At 46.6% G+C, this 13,539-nt stretch overlaps 2 protein-coding genes across 2 annotated transcripts in view; one reads left to right on the top strand and one right to left on the bottom strand.

Moving 5' to 3' along the window:
• Positions 1 to 436: 436 nt before the first annotated feature.
• MRPS14 (mitochondrial ribosomal protein S14) lies at positions 437 to 9,995 on the bottom strand. Its single transcript, XM_085882170.1, has 3 exons — positions 9,843 to 9,995; positions 1,400 to 1,558; positions 437 to 1,206 (listed from the first exon to the last, which is right to left on the bottom strand). Exons 1-3 carry the CDS (start codon positions 9,894 to 9,896, stop codon positions 1,024 to 1,026), a joined length of 396 nt encoding a protein of 131 aa, XP_085738296.1. The 5' UTR covers positions 9,897 to 9,995; the 3' UTR covers positions 437 to 1,023.
• Positions 9,996 to 11,058: 1,063 nt separating this feature from the next.
• LOC147026600 (ras-specific guanine nucleotide-releasing factor RalGPS1-like) overlaps positions 11,059 to 13,539 on the top strand; it is a 278,462-nt gene continuing 275,981 nt past the window's right edge. Inside the window, exon 1 of the mRNA XM_085882173.1 lies at positions 11,059 to 11,205. The gene's annotated coding sequence lies outside the window, so the exon portion shown is untranslated. The remainder of the gene's footprint in view (positions 11,206 to 13,539) is intronic.

Here is a 13,539-nt window from a genome sequence, read left to right on the forward strand (position 1 = left end):
TATGGAGAACCGAGATTCTGCAAAAAACAGGTGGACCTCCTACTCATGGACTCCTCAAAAAAAATGGACCTCCTCACTTAGCTCCACGTGGTGGATAAGTGGACCTCCATGCTCGGCCCATGGAGAGATTTGTGGCCCTCCACACTCGGCCTATAGTGATGAATCGTGGACCTCCACACTCGGTCTAGAGTGAGGGAACAAGGACCGCCGTGCTCGGCCCATAGTGGGGGCATCATGGACTTCCGTGCTTGCCCAAAAGTGATGGATTCGTGGACCTCCATGTCCCACCACAAATGGTGGATTTGTGGACCACCATACTTGACCCACAGTGGGGGATTGTGGACCTCCAAGCCCAGCTCCAAGCGGTGGATTCGTGGACCACCGCACACAGCTCAAAATGGGGATACACATAGAGAAACAAGAGGGCTCTCAGAACTACACAAGAACAGGAAATGTATTCCAACAAATTTGTACATCAATCATGAGAAATACATGAAAACGAGATTTTATCAATTAGGACAGGTCATGGTGACCAAACTACCTTTTGCCCATATTCCAGGTGTGGTTTAGTCCATTTAAAGTTCAAACAAAAGGAAAAGAAAATCAAAACATTGTGGACGGTTTGCATCATCAAATACAATGCAATTGGGAGTTTGTTTTAAACTTTAACCCTTTATTAACCAGCACCAAGTGGTCTCAGTTCACTCCCAAATTAAACAGTCAGCACATGAGCATCAAGGTGTACAAACATTATTAACACCTACATAACTAACAAACCACAGGGGCATCTCAAAAAAGCAAAATAGATTGGCTGTGGGCTTTTAATGAAGAGATTAATTTTGGCATGTAATGGTGAGAACGGAGGGGTTATCCACGAAAGATGCAGACAAAACACCGTTGTGCAGGACACGTGCATTTGACACGTCCATTCCTGCAAACTCCCTGATAACCAAAAAGGCTACAATCAGTCGAGAGCACAAAACAACGCAGACTTGCTCGTCTTTGTCAAGATCCATCTCGACTCTACCACATGGCTCTCTGAATGCCCGACATTTGCCCGTGGTCAGCGAGGTGCCGAAACACAATACGGCTCAACCGCCAGCGTCGCTTAACGCCCCGCGGGCGCGACGTCAGCACGCAGCGATTCCTGATTCGTACAGGACAACTGTCTCGTGGCAGCGCAGCAATCTCTCGGTCGGCTTCCATCTGTCACCCACGTGGACATATTGGGAATGGGTGGGGGGGGGGGAACAAAAATAACAAATATATAAAGCCATTCACAAAGAAACAATTTACTCATTTATTCCTCGTTATGCATACTTTTATTCCTGAGCAAGATGTCGATTCGACTTTCCGTCTGTTTCACTCTCCATTTCCATTCTCAAATTGCCCCGTGTACCTGGAGCTGTTTGGGAAGGATGGTATTCTTGCGTAAAGCATTAAGGCGAAGTCTCTCATTTGCGTATTCGTGAGCCAACTTCCGCCGCTTCACATCCCGCACCATCAGCCAATCCACGTACTTGGTGCGTACCGGCTGCAGCCATGGCCCAGCCAACCACTGAGCAATAACACACCGGTTATTAATGACCTCTCATTAACAGGATATTAGTAACCACTCAGTACACGGGTATTACTAACCTCTCGTTAATGGGGGATATTACTGACATCTCATTAACAGGATATTACTGAACTCTCATTAACGGGATATTGGCTAAGCGCATGTAAGTGGTAACCACTCTGTTTCAAAAATGTCAAAAAATGAAGTTTGTTCCATTGCCTTCTCACTACATTTTCCTGAAAGTGTAAGTCTAACTGAGTTCAGAACAAAAAAACCGTATAGCTCAATTACATATATACAGTATACCGAAATATGATACTTTGAAGAAGGGGTACCTATTCTGATGGTTTTGCGAGTTTTCAATGAAATTACCTAATTTTTCTTTTTTGGCAAAATAAATGAAGGTCATAGTATGTAACTTATTCTCGCAACTAATCTAATAATCAAAATACCAATTTCTGGGATTATTAAGAAATAATACATACCTTTTTTATTACTGCTCTATTCAGTGACTGTCAGATGCTGAAAAGCATTAAAAGAGAGAAGATTTATCGAACAAATTCCTGGATGTAAATTTTCAATTCAATCAATTCTGGGAGTAACAAAAAGCTCTCTAAATTATACAAAACTGTTTTAACTGCCTTCTAAATTAATAATATATTTTTTGAATACCTGGAAAAATATTTAAATTTTTTTTTAAGAAATTTAATTTTTTAATAAAATTCAAAAAAGTGTGACGTGCAGTCGGACAAAAATGCAAAATTACTCTAAACCAAAGCCATGCATGTTTTCAATAATTTTTTATACTATTATATATATATATATATATATATATATATATATATATATATATATATATATATATATATATATATATATATATATCACTGTGCCCCATTTGTAAATAAATTTTAGTGAAAATAATCTGATGCACAGAAGAATAAAAGCATTTTTTTTAAAAACGTGATGTGCAGTCGGACATTTGGGTTGGAAAGTTCGGTCAAGCCGCTGTAATTAAGAATCCACCCGGATCATCTCAATTTTTTTTACATTGATTATTGGTAATAAGTTGAATAATTTAAGACACGTAAATATGAGTTATTGATAAACTAGTCATTTTGTTAGGTGATTTCATAGTCCCAGGCTCTAAAAGGGCAATAAAACAAGAAAAAATAAAAATATGCCAGAATGTGCATATATCATGCGGATCCACCACTGACCGACACAAATGCTGATTTTCTCAGACGGTGGGTGACAACCTTTTGATGAGATGAGAAATTTCATATCGAATGTTTTATATGTTATATTTTTGCATGGTCTAATATATGTCATATTTTAAGGTGAAACAAGAAAAAAGGCCAAGAGTGGGCATGTATATTCAATAAAAATCCTGTAGATTCAGTAATATACATCATACACCCATGAACAGATACATTTTAAGGTCCTATGGAACACTGTCTGTGCAATGAACCAAATTTCATGACCAGTCGTAGTCTTTGTGACTTTCAAAAATGCCACTCAAGTCAGGGTATGTCCTAAAATAGGGGTGGTAACCACTTACATGCGCTTAGCCAATTACTAACCTCTCAGTCACGGGGTATTACTGACCTCTCAGTAATGGGATATTACTAACCTCTCAGTAATGGGATATTACTGACCTCTCATTAATGGGATATTACTAACCTCTCAGTAACGGGGTATTACTGACCTCTCATTAATGGGATATTACTGACCTCTCAGTCATGGGGTATTACTGACCTCTCAGTAATGGGATATTACTAACCTCTCATTAATGGGATATTACTAACCTCTCAGTCACGGGGTATTACTGACCTCTCAGTAATGGGATATTACTAACCTCTCATTAGCAGGATATTACTAACCTCTCATTAATGGGATATTACTGACCTCTCAGTAATGGGATATTACTAACCTCTCATTAACGGGATATTACTGACCTCATTAACGGGATATTACTGACCTCTCATTAACGGGATATTACTGACCTCTCATTAACGGGATATTACTGACCTCTCATTAACAGGATATTAGTAACCTCTCAGTAACGGGATATTACTCACCTCATTAATGGGATATTAGTAACCTCTCAGTAATGGGATATTACTGACCTCTCATTAACAGGATATTACTGACCTCTCATTAACGGGATATTACCGACTTCTCATTAACAGGATATTAGTAACTTCTCAGTTATGGTAGATAACTGACCTCTCAGTAATGGGATATGACTAACCTCTCATTAACGGGATATTAGTAACCTCTCAGTAATGGGATATTACTGACCTCTCCTTAATGGGATATTACTGACCTCTCATTAACAGGATATTAGTAACCTCTCAGTAACGGGATATTACTGGCCTCTCATTAATGGGATATTACTGACATCTCATTAATGGGATATTACTGACATCTCATTAATGGGATATGCCTGGTGTTGGCATAATGGCTGGGAGTGTTGGGCTTGGGATCCAAGGGTCCCCGAGTTCAAACCGCACTCGGCTGTTGAATTAATACCAGGCGGGGTTGATTTTGCCTTTCATCCTTCCGAGGTCGGCAAAATGAGTATCAGCTTGCTGGTCTCATGTGTCGGAGTGGCGACCTGCCCAGGATTGTGCTCTATAGCTTAGGAGACAGCTTAAGCAGTACCAACGCTCTGCACAGAGTATGGTCCGAATGGATGGATGGAAAGCTATGGTGCGATGCCATTTAGGAATTATTGTGAGACGAAAAAAAAAGAAAAGGAAATTTGACCGAGGCGGCCAACTTGTCTATCAAGCTGTGTCACATCCAGCACTCCTATTAACAATGACCCAATTACTCAACCTCTACAAGCCAATCCACACACACTACACCCAACCCAACCCAACAACACGAACCACAATCCAATCACCCAAATTTAATGGGAAAGGTGGGGGGGGGGGATGGACAGGGAAGGGGGCCAGGACGAAGAGGAACCTGACAGGTAGAACAACAAATCACGTCTACACCTGGGCCTGGGTCGAAGAGGTGCATTAGACAAAAATGGGGGTTTATCATAAATTTTCATGCAATAAAACTTGGGTCGTGGCACATCCATGTCGTTACTAATAAGGAATACTGTAGTATTAAACAAGGCCCAGGGTTCAATGTCAACCACTAAACAAGGCCCAGGGTTCAATGTCAACCACTAAACAAGGCCCAAGGTTCAATGTCTGTGCTGTGTCACGTGATTGGGTTTTCGTATATCATGCCTCGCCCGCTAGGGGTGGTAGGACTGTGCTTCTGGTCGCGCAATAAAGCGGAGTAGATGGTGGCCCGTGTGCTTCTTGCGTCCCACCGCACCTAGTACACACTAGTTGGCTGACGAGGATGGGATCATACGGACTTATGCCCGTTTTCGACGGGGACGACTTCGAATCGTTTTCAGAGCAATTGGAATGCTATTTCCACGCGAACGATGTGGTCGACGAGAGCAAGCAGAAGTCGATCTTGCTCGCTTCGCTTTCGCCGGAGCATTATCGGCTGCTGGGTGATTTAGTGGCACCGAACAGGCCCCGGGATGACGGGCTGGCGTTTTGGGACATTGTGGAGAAAATGAAAGCACACATGGCGGTTGAGCAGACTCGCGGGGATGTTCGAGCCATCACCAGCCACGCGGGGTCGCGAGCACCCCGGGACGCGCGCACGACCTTCGATGCGGGTCGGACGTCGCCGCGCGGCCACGCGTGCGGCGGGGTGACCCCGCGGACATGCTTGGGATGTGGAGGTCGACACCTGCACCGTGCATGCCCGTATAAAGGCAACGTGTGTTTGAATTGTCACAAGGTGGGTCATTTGGCGCGTGTGTGCCGTGGAGCGTCGGCCACCGTTAAAGTCGTGGACGGCGATGTGCGACGCGACTCGGGGCGGAACCAGCGGCCGTTGTTGAGCCTGTGTTCAGTTGGCCCGACGACGGCGCGCCCGATGACGGTGGAAGTCGAAGTGAACGAAACGCCGATCACGTTCCAGGTCGATACGGGAGCAGCGGTGTCGCTCATCGGCGAACAGACCGCGCGAAGACTCAACGGCTTGAAGCTTATCAGGTCAAACCTCGCGCTGTTCACGTACACCCGCGAGAAGATAACGCCAGTCGGGATGGCAGACGTGTCGGTGCGGTACCAAGGCCAGGTCGCCGCGCTTCGGGTGTACGTCGTACGGGGGAGGGGGCCGTCTCTCCTCGGCCGAGATTGGATGGCCCGCATCAGGCTAGACTGGGCCGCAGTTCACCTTGTGCAACCCGTGCCGAGCCAGTGGGAAGATCAGTTGGAGGAGATTCTTCAAAGACATCAAGGGTTGTTTAGAGACTACCTTGGAAAACTCAAGGGCATGGAGGCGAAACTCTTCTTGAAGGAGGGGGTGATTCCGCGGTTTTGTAAACCGCGTCCGGTGCCGTATGCCCTGCGGGACAAGGTCAAGGGTGAACTGGATAGGCTCGAGGCCTGTGGAGTGATCGAACGGGTGTCATGCTCGGATTGGGCCACCCCGGTTGTCACGGTGCTGAAACGGAATGGGGACGTCCGATTGTGCGGGGACTTCAAATCCACAGTTAACCCGGGGCTCAGCGTGGAGCAATCCATTTCATTGCCATGAAATGATGGCAATCCATTGCCATCAATCGATGAAATATATGCGCGATTGGCGGGGAGTCGATACTTCACGAAGCTAGACCTGCGTGATGCATATTTTCACCTGCCGATGGATCCCGGGAGTAGCGAGCTTTTAACAATCAACACGTGTCAAGGTCTCTATCGATATACCCGACTCTGTTTTGGGATTGCTTCGGCCCCAACCTTGTGGCAGAAAGCCATGGATCAGGTTTGCATTGGCCTGCCCGCTCAGACCTACCTGGACGATGTACTCATTGCGGGGAAAACGGCGGACGAGCATCTGGCGAACATTGCCCGAGTGCTGACGAAGCTAGAAGCGTGCGGCCTGCGCTTAAACAGGAACAAGTGCGCATTCTTCAAGCAGCGCTTGGAATACCTCGGGCACATCATCACGCCGGAGGGGCTGTTGAAAGGTCCTCGGAAGGTGGAGGCGATTCAGCGCATGCCACCGCCTCGCGACAAGACGCAGCTGCGCTCGTTCATTGGTATGGCCCAGTATTACCAAAGGTTCGTGCGCGGGCTCAGCTCACAACTTGCGCTGTTGACGCGGTTGCTCAAGAAGGACGAGCGCTGGGCTTGGGGGCCTGCACACCAGGCGTCGTTCGACCGCGTCAAGCGGCTGCTCACAGAGGATACGGTCCTCGTGCACTACGAGCCTGCGCGTCCGCTCCTATTGGCATGCGACAGCTCTGCATATGGCATCGGGGCAGTGCTCTCCCACAGGATGGACGATGGTTCCGAGCGGCCTGTTTGTTTTGCATCCCGGACCCTGTCCACAGCAGAGCGCGGATATGCCCAGATCGAGCGTGAGGCTCTCAGCATCGTCTGGGGTGTGCGGAGGTTTCATCAATATCTGCTGGGACGGCATTTCATTTTACAGACGGATCACAAACCGCTTCAATTCATCCTGAGACCCGAACGCGGGGTGCCGGTGGTAGCAGCCGTGCGAATACAGCGGTGGTGTCTGTTTCTGGGTGCTTACGATTATGATATTCAGTTCCGAAGCACCGAGAAGCATGCTAACTGCGACGGGCTCTCACGCTTGCCGTGTGCGGAGGGTCCAGCTGCGTCTGAGCTGGGCGACCGGGTCGATGTGTTCGCGCTGGACCAGGTCCAAAGCGGGCCGGTCACGGCCAGGCAGGTCGCGGTGGAATCGGCTCGTGATCCGGTGCTTGCCCGTGTCGTCCAGGCGATTTCTACGGGGAATTGGAGCGATCTGCCTTCGACACCGGCATTTCAACCTTTCACGACACGCGCAGCGGAGCTGTCGTTGGTCCAACGGTGCATAATGTGGGGAATGGGGACCGTGATTCCACCGAGGTTCAGGCAGCGGGTGATGGTACGCGATTATTTCCACGGTTCCAAGTGGGTGCCGGCGGTGGTCTCTGGGGTGCTGGGGCCGGCGAATTGCATGGTGTGGACTGATGGTGGGGATGTGTGGAAGCGGCACGTGGACCAGATGCATGATCGCTGTTCAGCGTCACCCCCCCCCCCACACCTCCCCGAGCCGAACGTTGCGGGGCCCCCACCGGTAGTCTCGCCAGCACCTGACGTTGTATCGCCGGGTCAGGCTGGGCCGGCGTCGAGGGGGTCTTCGCCTGATGCCGTCCTACGCGGGGACGTCGAGCAGGCTGGGCAGTCGGGGGTAGCTGGTGTTGCGGAAAGTGCGAGTCCGGCTAGGGTGTCACCTCGACCGAGCTGGGAGGCATATGAGCCTGGACTGTCTGATGGCGCTGCCCGTCCGAGGCGGGTCAGAGTGCGGCCGCGGTACTTGGAGGATTATGAGTGTTGATGGGTTTCTGATGGTCATGTTGTGATTATCCGTTCGTTATGTGACGGGTCATTTTACGGGGGGAGGAGTGTGCTGTGTCACGTGATTGGGTTTCCGTATATCATGCCTCGCTCGCTAGGGGTGGTAGGACTGTGCTTCTGGTCGCGCAATAAAGCGGAGTAGATGGTGGCCCGTGTGCTTCTTGCGTCCCACCGCACCTAGTACACACTAAATGTCAACCACTAAACAAGGCCCAGCGTTCAATGTCAACCACTAAACAAGGCCCAGGGTTCAATGTCAACCACTAAACAAGGCCCAGGGTTCATTGTCAACCACTAAACAAGGCCCAGGGTTCATTGTCAACCACTAAACAAGGCCCAGGGTTCATTGTCAACCACTAAACAAGGCCCAGGGTTCATTGTCAACCACTAAACAAGGCCCAGGGTTCATTGTCAACCACTAAACAAGGCCCAGGGTTCATTGTCAACCACTAAACAAGGCCCAGGGTTCATTGTCAACCACTAAACAAGGCCCAGGGTTCATTGTCAACCACTAAACAAGGCCCAGGGTTCATTGTCAACCACTAAACAAGGCCCAGGGTTCATTGTCAACCACTAAACAAGGCCCAGGGTTCATTGTCAACCACTAAACAAGGCCCAGGGTTCATTGTCAACCACTAAACAAGGCCCAGGGTTCATTGTCAACCACTAAACAAGGCCCAGGGTTCATTGTCAACCACTAAACTAGGCCCAAGGTCCATTGTCAACCACTAAAGAAGGCCCAGGGTCCATTGTCAACCACTAAAGAAGGACCAGGGTCCATTGTCAACCACTAAAGAAGGCCCAGGGTCCATTGTCAATCACTAAACAAGGCCCAGGGTTAAATGTCAACCACTAAACAAGGCCCAGGGTTCAATGTCAACCACTAAACAAGGCCCAGGCTTCAATGTCAACCACTAAACAAGGCCCAGGCTTCAATGTCAACCACTAAACAAGGCCCAGGCTTCAATGTCAACCACTAAACAAGGCCCAGACTTCAATATCAACCACTAAACAAGGCCCAGGCTTCAATGTCAACCACTAAACAAGGCCCAGGCTTCAATGTCAACCACTAAACAAGGCCCAGACTTCAATGTCAACCACTAAACAATTTCCAGGGTTCAATGTCAACCACTAAACAAGGCCCAGGGTTCAATGTCAACCACTAAACAAGGCCCAGGGTTCAATGTCAACCACTAAACAAGGCCCAGGGTTCAATGTCAACCACTAAACAAGGCCCAGGGTTCAATGTCAACCACTAAACAAGGCCCAGGGTTCATTGTCAACCACTAAACAAGGCCCAGGGTTCATTGTCAACCACTAAACAAGGCCCAGGGTTCATTGTCAACCACTAAACAAGGCCCAGGGTTCATTGTCAACCACTAAACAAGGCCCAGGGTTCATTGTCAACCACTAAACAAGGCCCAGGGTTCATTGTCAACCACTAAACAAGGCCCAGGGTTCAATGTCAACCACTAAACAAGGCCCAGGGTTCAATGTCAACCACTAAACAAGGCCCAGGGTTCAATGTCAACCACTAAACAAGGCCCAGGGTTCAATGTCAACCACTAAACAAGGCCCAGGGTTCAATGTCAACCACTAAACAAGGCCCAGGGTTCAATGTCAACCACTAAACAAGGCCCAGGGTTCAATGTCAACCACTAAACAAGGCCCAGGGTTCAATGTCAACCACTAAACAAGGCCCAGGGTTCAATGTCAACCACTAAACAAGGAAATTCTGATCAAAACAGATAATCCACCAATGTCCAAGTATTACTCATTCACACCGGCACAGAGAATGACTACGAGGTACAAATGAGGGAACTTACGGACAGACTATTCCGCAACGGATAAAGAGGACAACGTGTGGACAACCACGCCATCTCCACACGAATTGTAAGTACAGGGTGCTCCTCGGTACAAATACATAGAGCTTTTCGAACAGATACAAAAACACACAACGGTGAAATTTAACTTGATTTGAAGTTGAATACCTGAACCATAAAACATTGTTAAACACGGAATAATAACAAAAAAAAATATTATATTAGTAAACAACACTAGGCTTATACACCGCTTATTATGAAAAATTATATTGTGATGTCAGTTGAGAAAAGAAAACGAGTGAACAGCTCACTACACCATGACGTATTATGTAACACCGCTCAAATGATGTATTACTTATAAACGAATTATTATTGTTGTACGCTTGATATTATGCGACATCGATCGTGACACAATGCTCAATGTGATGCACTCTACATATTTTTTTAATGATATTTATAACTTTGGCCCATGACGCTTGCCGAGTGGCGAAAGCACTCACGCACTCCAACGAAACTGTTGATAAGGAATGGCTGACTCGACAAGCGATAACAAGCTGCTTGGTAATGGAACACACTGCCTGACTTGCTTTTAATCGCTGTCAATGCCAGCAAAGCGCATGAAGAAAAAGAAGAAGGCGTATGAATAAGAGAAGAAGAATGCGCATGAAGAAGAAGAAGAAGAATAATAAGAATGCGCATGAAGAATAATAATAAGAATGCGTATGAAGAAGAAGAATAATAATAAGAATGCGCATGAAGAAGATTAATAAGAATGCGCATGAATAAGAAGAAGAATGCGCATGAAGAAGAAGAAGAATAATAATAAGAATGCGCATGAAGAATAATAATAAGAATGCGTATGAAGAAGAAGAATAATAATAAGAATGCGCATGAAGAGGATTAATAAGAATGCGCATGAATAAGAAGAAGAATGCGCATGAAGAAGAAGAAGAATAATAATAAGAATGCGCATGAAGAATAATAATAAGAATGCGTTTGAAGAAGAAGAATAATAATAAGAATGCGCATGAAGAAGATTAATAAGAATGCGCATGAATAAGAAGAAGAATGCGCATGAAGAAGAAGAAGAATAGGAAGAAGAATACGCATGAAGAAGAGAAGAATGCGCATGAAGAAGGAGAAGAATTCGCATGAAGAAGAAGAAGAATACTCATGAAGAAGAGGAAGAAGAAGAATACGCATGAAGAAGAATGCGCATGAAGAAGAAGAAGTAGAAGAATTCGCTTGAAGAAGAAGAAGAAGAATGAGCATGAATAAGAAGAAGAACTCGCCGAAACCCCCTCACAGACGGATGCTTCAGAGTTGAAGTTTGACTATTGGCACGATGTGCGATACACTCTTACAGGTACGAAGTCTCTTTCAGTCCAGGTCACAGTACCGAGAAAAACGTGACGCGACCGCGAGGACGAGCACAAAATTGGTCCTTCAGTATTAATATATAGAAGATACAATGTTTCTTGTTACATTTTTTTGTGTCAAATTCACATTCTGAGGTAGTCAGCATGTGCAGAAGAGGGTTTTACATTGCAGACGCAATTTTCGAGGAGTGGATTTACACCTCTCAGCGGTAACGGTCTGTCGACGACAAAGTAATGACGTCACCGAATGACCGATGATGTCATGACGTCCTTTCGCCTCTCAGCGGTGACGTCACACGTCGCCATGTAAACGAATGTAAAACGAAAAGTGTTTATTCTGCTTCAGAGTTGAAATTTGACTATTGTCACGATGTGCGATGCACTCTTACAGGTACGAAGTTTCTTTCAGTCCAGGTCACAGTATGGAGAAAAACGTGACGCGACCGCGAGGAGCACAAAATTGGTCCTTCAGTATTAATATATAGATGCGCCTGAATAACAAGAAGAAGACTGCCATGAAGAAGAAGAATGCGAAGAGGAAGAAGAAGAAGAAGAAGAAGACGGCTATCAGGGAATGGGGTCACCCTCAGACTGTTTTTTGGCGGACCATGGGACGGGCGTGGTTCAGGGCAGTTCGGTCGGACGCTGTTACAGGACGGTTTTGTGTGTCGAGGATGCATCGGATTTTTCCGATATTCTGTATCCCATTAAGCCGACATTACGATCGAGTGTTTACTCAATTGGACATCTTAATATTCCGGATTGCCGGGAGGAGGTGATCAAGGATGATCAACGTTGTTAGTGATGACGATGGTTCATCATGGAGGGTTAATCGAACAAATAAGAGGGGCAGACCACGGCGGGAGAGTTCTGAGGGGTCGGAACCCCCCCAAAGTGGTTAAGGACCCCTCTACCCCTGAAGAGTACCATCACAAACTTATGGTTCTCGTTTCAGGTTTTTTCGGCGTTCCATCCCAAAGCCCTGAGAACGCGATAAAAATGGCGACATTGATGAACAAAGAATTCGGTGATGTGTCTCGTGCCAAGAATCTCCGATCTGGAGACTTCTTCATGAAGTGTGACTCAGTCGATCAATGGGAGGAGGTGATGAAAACCCAGTATTTTGGCGGGCTCCGTGTTTTGTGTCATATTCCGAGGAGTCTATGTGAGAGTCGAGGAGTCATTTACGGGATTGATCTCTCTCCGTTGAAATTGATGACATCACGAGTCATTTAGCGGAGGTAGGCATTGTTGACGTCCGCCGTCTCACCACGGTCAGGGATGGGGTCAGAGTCCATACCAATTCGGTGGTTCTGTCTTTTTACACTCCAATCCTTCCCCCGAAAGTTTTCTTGGGCTCACAAGCTTTCACTGTGCGGGAATACATTCCACTCCATTAAGATGCGAAAAATGCTAAAAGTTCGGTCATACTGCTCCAGCCTGTGGAGGAAAACAACACTGCAGCAGATGTAATGGAACAAGGAACTAGGAAATCCAGCAGGTGGAGGCCATTCAGCCCATCATGCCTGAGCCTGCGTGAACACCATACGAACCCATCTACACAAGATCCAAGGAAGAAATGCAAAAAAAAGGGTTTAATTAATGACAAGTCTGGAGATGGTGATGGTTCATGAGCAATGTACACGGTTCGCCTCTTTTATTTTTGACCTTCGAGGGGACGCCACGGACAAACTGGCGGGAATCGGGAAAAACGTAAATGATGAAAGTTGTAGTACTCGAAGAGCACGACTTGCATACCAACTTTCATTCGAAACAGTTGAAAACCCAAGGAGCTCGATACCATTAATTGATTTTTTTTTTGACATTTTCTAAGTTCGTGACCTTGTGACCTTGACCTTGGGACGAAAATGAAAAATCGAGCTCCGTGGGGCAATGCAGGTGCCATTGGGCTAACCAAATACCGAAACCCCAGCCAGATTCGACAAACCCCCTTGGAGAAGATGTAACTTGAAACCGGCTACCCCCTAAAAACACGTTTTTTGGGCGTGGCTCCGCCCATTCTCAGGAAAACACAACTAGATCAAGATATAAACCTCCCACCAAAATTTTATCAGGATCGGATCAAAACCCATGGAGCTATTCTCGGGACAGACAGACAGACAGACACACCCATAATGAATATAGTGGTCACTTACTGACTCGTGAACCAAAAGTTGTAGTACTATAAATGCAACGTTGTTTTTCGGTGAAAGCCACCAACGGTTTTTGGGTTGTATACAGTAAGTAGTAGTTGGTAATCACACTAACTCCAACCTGCCAATTCCCGAAACATTGCCGATATTGGCCAAGCACGTGTGTGT

Source organism: Eptatretus burgeri, chromosome 5 (genome assembly GCF_056783735.1).
Source record: "Eptatretus burgeri isolate ZD-2024b chromosome 5, Ebu_testis_v1, whole genome shotgun sequence".
Classification (NCBI taxonomy): Eukaryota; Metazoa; Chordata; class Myxini; order Myxiniformes; family Myxinidae; genus Eptatretus; species Eptatretus burgeri.

Bases quoted from the DNA above. Each gene is read 5' to 3' on its own strand.
- MRPS14 (XM_085882170.1), bottom strand. From the start codon at position 9,896: ATGGCGTGGTTGTCCACACGTTGTCCTCTTTATCCGTTGCGGAATAGT. The intron at 1,559-9,842 runs GTAAGTTCCCTC...GTTATTGCTCAG, and splicing joins CGTTGCGGAATAGTCTGTCC to TGGTTGGCTGGGCCATGGCT. The intron at 1,207-1,399 runs GTACACGGGGCA...CGTGGGTGACAG, and splicing joins TCCTTCCCAAACAGCTCCAG to ATGGAAGCCGACCGAGAGAT.